Source organism: Nicotiana sylvestris, chromosome 8 (assembly GCF_000393655.2).
Source record: "Nicotiana sylvestris chromosome 8, ASM39365v2, whole genome shotgun sequence".
NCBI lineage: Eukaryota > Viridiplantae > Streptophyta > Magnoliopsida > Solanales > Solanaceae > Nicotiana > Nicotiana sylvestris.
The window spans coordinates 158,088,059-158,095,333 of NC_091064.1; the positions used below are offsets into that span (position 1 = coordinate 158,088,059).

The window sequence follows — 7,275 nt, forward strand, 5'->3', positions numbered from 1 at the left end:
TGAATTGTATACTAAAATGTTGTATTTGTATACTATTTGGGTATACAGTACAAATTCGTCTTCTTCTCTGATTCAACTATATTTCAACCCAAATTTCTAAAATTTACTACAAAATCTCCACCAAATTGACTAAAACTTTAGCTATAACCTCCAATCAACTTTCCAAACTAACTCATACAGGATCGGATAAAAAACAATTAAAAACTCAAACAAACCAAGCTATGAGTTTCAAGCTTCAAAGTCCTTCAATGGTGGATTTAACTTTTTGTACAATAAATCTCCCAAAACCAACATCAAAGGTACAATCTACACATCAAAGAACAATAACTAACGAATTTCAACAGTAAAACACTATAAAAAATCAGATCTGACATTTTGAACTTATTCATATGGAGTTTCAAAAATTGATCTATTCTTTTTATGATCTACCATTTGGTTCCTCGAACACACAAAACATAGTTAGACAAATACTATCATTTAGGGGTTTTCGAACTATTTAGTGAGAAATTCCAGATAGGTGATATTTCCATAAGTAGATATTACTATATTAGAAAAAAATGTAGAAGCGAGACTGTAGTTTCAGTGATTCAACCTCAGTTCGAGAAAGCAGTCACGAGGAGAGAACATTGTCATTTCATTTAGTTACGTAAAAAATTCAAAGGGTGAAGGAGACAAGAATATGCTCGATTGTGTTTTCTTTTCTTTTCTTTTTTTTGAAATGGTAAAAGTTTGTGCTCGATTGCTTTCAGAAAAGTTGCCATTCAAATCTCAAGCAAGTCATACATGTCTACCGGAACAGTTTATACTAAGTTTATAACTGGATAAATAGTTTGGGGCATATAGATAGGAGTAGTAAATAGTTTGGGCATGAGCAATAAATAGTTTGGAATTAAGGACATAAAGTGAAATTTTCTCATTAATCTAAACATGAGGGCTCAAGAGCAAATTATATCAAAACATTAGCTAATGAGTCAATAGCCCGAATTCTTTGTTTCGTGGGATGAATGAAAAAGACAGCTTGCTATGGGGTTTTAGGGTTAGTGTGCTTTAGCTGACAAAAAACTAGCTAAAAATGAAAACTTTAGTTCTCCCTTCTTCTTCCGCACAGATTCCTCCATGGCTAATCCTCTTTTGCAGACGCCATCTTTGTACTTCTTCAATCTCATCCTCAATAACAAATCAACACCCACAAGTTTCTGGACTTTCCCCTTCAGATTCTCTTGAAAAACCCATCTTAAACCCTCAAGAGTCTGGAAAGCCTGTACTTTTACATGACGTTGACCATTCTTGTGATAAACCCATTTCAGAAGATGGTGGGTTTACCAAGAATCATGTAGTTGATGTGCTTTTGAGCCACAGAGATGACCCTGATTCAGCTTATAGGTATTTTCAAACTGCTAGGCAACAAAGGGGTTTTTTGCATACTAAATCTGACCCTTTCTTTGTTTTGCTTCACATATTAGTAAGTTCTACAATGCATCAACATAAAGCTCGACGCTTGCTTGATAATTATGCTTTTAGTGACTCTGGTCCCTCTGCTACTGTTGTGTTTAATGGTTTAGTTAATTCTTATAAGGCTTTTGATTTCGAGTTAAATCCTCGAGTTTTCAATTTCTTGATAAATAGTTGTGTGAAAGTTAATCGACTAACTGATGCAATTGATTGTTTCAATCGGATGGTTGAACTTGATATAATGCCGTGGATCCCGATTATGAACAAGCTTTTGAAGGCATTGGTGAGGCAGGACATGATTGGAGTAGCGCGAGATTTGTATGCTGATGTAGTGTCTAGAGGAATCTGTTATGATTGTCGTACTGTGCATATTTTGATGGCTGCTTGTCTGAGAGAAGGGAAAATGGAGGAGGCGGTACAGCTTTTTAAGGAGGCTAAGATGAGTGGGATTAAGCTTGATGCGGGGTTGTATAGCCTTTGTGTTTATGTCGCTTGTAAGGAGCAGAATCTAAGTTTCGCGTTGGAGTTGTTGGGGGAGATGAAAGACATGGGTTGGGTTCCTTCTGAGGGCACTTATGTGAACATAATTTCCACTTGCGTGAAGCAAAGGAATATGGTTGAGGCATTAAGGCTCAAGGATGAAATGCTTAGTAATGGGCGTCCGATGAACTTGGTGGTTGCAACATGTTTGATGAAAGGGTATCATGTGCAGGGAAATTTATCAAGTGCGTTGGATTTGTTCGACAAACTGGCCTTGTATGGACTCACTCCGAGCCAGGTAACATATGCAGTTTTATTAGAAGGCTGCTGTAAAAATGGGAATATTGAAAAAGCAGTAGAAATTTACCGGCAAATGAAACTTGCAGGCATCAAGCCTAATGTTTATGTTGAGAATTCCTTAATAAAGGGATTTTTGAGTGTTAACTTGTTAGATGAAGCAATAAATGTATTTGATGAGGCAATAAATTCAGGGACGGCCAATGTTTTCGTTTACAATAATATAATAGCCTGGTTTTGTAAGAAGGGTCAAATGGATGAGGCTCAAAACGTATGGGATAAGATGGTCGATAATGGAGTCGTACCTTCTATAGCTTCGTTCAACAATATGATTCTTGGAAATTGCAGAAATGGGAATATGGACAAAGCATTGGATTTGTTCTCTAAGTTGCCAGAAAGGCTGTTGAAACCTAATGTTGTAACATATAGCATTTTGATTGACGGATATTTCAGAAAAGGCGACGTTGATAAAGCGGGGAACATGTTTGATCAAATGGTCTCTTCAGGAATTGCCCCTACTGACTACACATTCAATACCATAATAAGTGGTCTATCTAAAGCCGGCAAAATGTCAGAGGCGAAAGATTTGCTTAAAAAGATTGTTGCAGGAGGTCTCCTTCCAACATGCATGTCTTACAATAGCCTAATAGATGGATTTTTGAAGGAAGATGATGTCACTTCAGCATTGGCTGTTTACAGAGAGTTGTGCGATACTGGGATTTCCCCAGATGTTGTAACTTACACAACTTTAATTGATGGGTTCTGCAAAAGCAATAACATTGATCTAGCTTTAAAACTGCTGAATGAGATGAGAAATAGAGAAATTAAGTTAGATGTTATTGCGTATGCTGTCCTTATAGATGGCTTTTGCAAAAGAAGAGACATGAAAAGTGCGTCGGAACTTTTTGATGAAATCCTTCAAGTTGGTCTCTCTCCTAACCTATTTGTGTATAACAGCATGATAAGCGGGTTTAGAAATGTAAATAATATGGAAGCAGCACTAGTCTTGCATGATAGGATGATCAGTGAAGGCGTTACATGTGATCTGGAAACATACACCACATTGATTGATGGGCTTTTAAAGGACGGAAAAATAGTCATGGCGTCCAATTTGTTCACCGAGATGCTTGGAAAGGGTATAATGCCTGATGACATCACATATACTGTTCTTGTACACGGTCTTTGCAATAAAGGTCAGGTTGAGAATGCGCACAAGGTCTTAGAGGAGATGTGTAAAAAGAGTACGACTCCTAATGTTCTTATTTATAATACACTAATTGCTGGATATTTCAAGGAGGGAAATTTGCAAGAGGCATTTAGGTTGCATGATGAGATGCTTGACAAAGGTCTTAAGCCCGACGATGCAACCTATGATATTCTTGTAAGTGGATCATTCAGAGGAAACAGTTTCGCTCTTGGTACTTCATTGCCGCAATGAACCAGATACCCTCTAGCATGCCTGTTTTAAATTCTTGAAGAGATATACCCTTGGATTTCATGCACATGTCTGCTGTCTGCAAGGTAAACTGAACTTGCTAACTAGTTTTTACTGTGAAATGAGTTAGATACCGATTGAGTTTTGGTTTCACTATGACCATTCATTTCTATATCTCTTAGGTTGACAGCTTTAATGGTTGGGGTCCAATGAACTGCTTTTGCGTCGCCGCTTGAGTCCCACAAGCCCCTCGAAGGTATGAATTCTAGTTCATCTTTCTAAGATTGTCACCTGTTGCATTCATAAAAGAGAGGGTGGGGTTGGGGGGAAATCAAAAGAGAAACAGAATTTTCCGCTGATTCATAATTTTATTGAATGGTTTTATCTGATTTGGATATGAACTTGGATCTTCTAAAATCTTGATATTGAACCGACGAGTTCAAGCTGTCTGGTAAATGTGGTCAATAAGTAAACAACTGGATCTTTGTTTTTTCTTTGGTAAATTTTAATAGTTTAATTTGAAGATACTCGAGGTGTGCTAGTGCTGCATCGTCTTATTTGGACCTTATAGAAGGATGAATACCAGATAACCTTTTTTGATAGGTAAGCTTATTTTTATTAACAAAAAGGCACTATTACTGAGTGCTGGATATTCACAGAGGAGATTGCAGCAAAAAACTCAGCTCCCTATTTATTCAGCTGAGGAGTTGCGGAAATAAATCCGGAAAAAGAAAGTCATTTTACTTTTAAGCTATGAATATTCCCTCATCTGTTTGCGGAAAATCTCAATTCTCTTTCTTTCCCAAATGATCAACTATAAATAGGGTGGGTTAGTGTCCCAAATCTTCCTTCGGTTTTTACCTTTTCCTTTCCTTGTCCAGCTATGCAGTTTTTTTTTAGGCATTGCTCATCTTACTCCAAATATATTTAGGAAGCGGTACCAACAGTTCTGAGGCCACTTTGCTGTTTAGGAATAGATGATTCCTATCTTAAATGCCTACCTCCTTTATAATTCACCAAGCCAGGGCTGCCTCATAAGATACCACCCGACAGAAGCAACCCCCTTAATATATAGCCTTGTTCCTCTAGATTCTCTTCCAAGGCCGTTGGTGATGTTGGTCGGCAGTAGGTAGCAGGTTTTTACACTGAATTCTTCATTCGTAGCGACAAATGAATACCTGAAGTTTTAGGGCTTGTCTGATCTTGTTCCGACTTCAGAAACTGAAAAATTTATTGTGTTAGACAACTCTTTCTTATGCTAAATGAAGTGGTGTAATGATTAAGGACCTTCCACAATTTGCTGGTTCCTTTGATACCAGGCGACTTTGCTGTTCCTCCTTCCCTCCCTCCCTCCCTCTCTCTCAAGTGTAAGAATTGAGGACCTTGCTCAATTTTGTTCCTTAGACACCAAGCGATTTAGCTATTCCCCCCCCCCCCTCACACGCACACACAATGATCCTTCATGCTGTTTGCAAAATCATGACGTAGCTTGACCTTAGCCCAAAAAATGTGATGATGTAACTTGATCCACCTTGTTGGTGCCCATCTTTTAAAGTCCTTTCATCAATCAAAATAGCTTTAAAAAAAGAAAATTTCTTCTTGTTAATAACTGAATCTTGTCTGTTCAAACAATTTCTTACTCTAGGTTGAAGGCGGAAGGCCTCGCATGAGAAAGCTTAAAACGGTCAATCATATTGACTTCAACTATAACCCTTTTTGCTGAAGTATTATAAAAAGGACAAACAAGAATTAGGAGGCTCTTGGAAATAAGGAGGGAGAGACTTGCTGATTTGTTTTTCATCTTTAACAAGGAAAGTCCTAGTCTAAACTCTTTCCCTTGTTATATTTTGGTAAGACTGGAAATGAGGTGACAAATAAATCTTCCTTGTTAGGCATAGCCAATGGTTGAAAAAGCTGATTAAATTGATTTGCAGATGATTGCCTTTTCACTTAAACAGGGAAACCTGGCCTCTCCTTTTCAGCTTTTAGCCCTGCCTAATGTAGTGTAACTTTATGCTCAAGTATCTGAAGAGTCTCAAAGAGGTAGCATCACCTGATTTCACTTTGTCTGTGAAGGCTACGCAGAGGAAGACTAGTAAGTACTGCAGCGAAACATTTCTTGGATCTCTTGAAATCTTGAAAAGCAGACTGTAGAGACTTCCACTGAACCTACAGTTGCAAAGCAAATTTGGTAATTGATCCAAGGATGTATCACGCTTCTGCTTCTCGTGTATCTCAACTGAATTCTTGTCATGGCGTCTTTTCCAGCAGCGAAGGTAGAAGTGGGGAACTATTTATGGGAAGATATGCTGCAAAGTGAGAATCTGTTATATGTCCAAGGGAAAACGAGTTGTGTGCAAAACATGTACGCTGAGGTTTAAATCATTTGTATAGATTCTGTAAACAATTTGACCTTATAGTTTATACAGCTTCTGATTCTGAAATGGTTGTCACCAAATTACTTTAGAAAATACAAGAAAAAGAGTGTCGAGTCTCCAAATTAAGAAGTGAGGAAAGATGAAGAATGAAACTTGTACAGCTTTTCTTTCTCTATTGAATAGAATGTTCAGTTTGTTTTGCTCAGAATTTACTTTTCCTTTGTCATAATACAGTAAGCAAAACTTCCATCTAGATATAAAAGGACTGATGTCATGACTTAAGGAAAAAATCCCCAGATAAATACTTGTCAGCATAATGCTGTATATAAGCAGTAATGGTACAACAACAATACTATGTGTCAATCCCAAACAAATTGAGGTCGGCTATATGAATTCTCGTTGACCGTGTTATTCCATTTAAATCTCCTTAGGCCAATATTATGCAAATATAAAATAAAAAGCATTAGGAGTTCTATCTGTCTATTTTCTATAAATAGTAATGGTATGAGTTTAAATAACCATATTAATTGCATTATTAACCAGGAATATAGAAACTGTTTGGAACTTAGGAACAGGTTGAGAATGTTAACATCAGGAACCTGTGCTTGATGATTGTTTGAGTTGTGTGGGGCTACTAATTGTGCAGAAAATGAAAGTTTTAGGCATTCAATGGGGGAATTCAACATGTCTCCTCCAGTAGGCAAACATTCTGCTACCAATTTAGCACTGTGTATAGGCTCAGGATATTGAATAGACAGTTGATGTACTGGACTTGATAGTTCCATCTTTCACTTTCTCGTCGCAATCTATGACCTTTAATGCTAGTCATTGAATTTTTAAACATTACTTGAGCAATTTTGCTCTGTTATTCTTTCTTTTAGGGTGTTCCTATATCAGGTTTCTTTTAGAATTTTCCCTCTTTAGAACAGTTCTGCCACTATGAATGAATATTATTTCAATATAGTAGTAAGTTGTTTTTCAAGTTGTGCCCGTAGCTAGCACAAAGCTAGGGTACCGAGCTAATGCTGCTAAGTGCATTAAGCAAATTAAATAGATATTAGCTAGTCTGGTTTGCGCAAAACTGAGCGCTTGAAAGCCATCATTTGAGCCTTAATTCCCTACAGCTTTATTGTTTTCTTACCAAACTTTCTAAATCCTTATGATATGATATGACTTTAACACTATTATTTGTTTAGCACTTTTGTGTTATTTCATCGTAAGCGTCAGACCCCG

General features: G+C 37.3%; 1 protein-coding gene across 3 annotated transcripts; it reads left to right on the plus strand.

Moving 5' to 3' along the window:
* Positions 1-973: 973 nt before the first annotated feature.
* LOC104233118 (pentatricopeptide repeat-containing protein At3g54980, mitochondrial-like) lies at positions 974-6,146 on the plus strand. Of its 3 annotated transcripts, none has more exons than XM_009786440.2 (3): positions 974-3,750; positions 3,847-3,920; positions 5,310-6,146. In XM_009786440.2, the coding sequence occupies exon 1, from the start codon at positions 1,073-1,075 to the stop codon at positions 3,665-3,667; it is 2,595 nt and encodes an 864-aa protein (XP_009784742.1). In that variant the 5' UTR covers positions 974-1,072; the 3' UTR covers positions 3,668-3,750; positions 3,847-3,920; positions 5,310-6,146. The 3 variants fall into 3 exon arrangements, with proteins under 3 accessions (XP_009784742.1, XP_009784743.1, XP_009784745.1); XM_009786441.2 differs by having other exon boundaries at positions 5,599-6,146; XM_009786443.2 differs by having other exon boundaries at positions 5,741-6,146.
* Positions 6,147-7,275: the final 1,129 nt, after the last annotated feature.

What these genes read in the sequence shown, in the direction of transcription:
- LOC104233118 (XM_009786440.2), top strand. Translation starts at nt 1,073, where the DNA reads ATGAAAACTTTAGTTCTCCCTTCTTCTTCCGCACAGATTCCTCCATGG.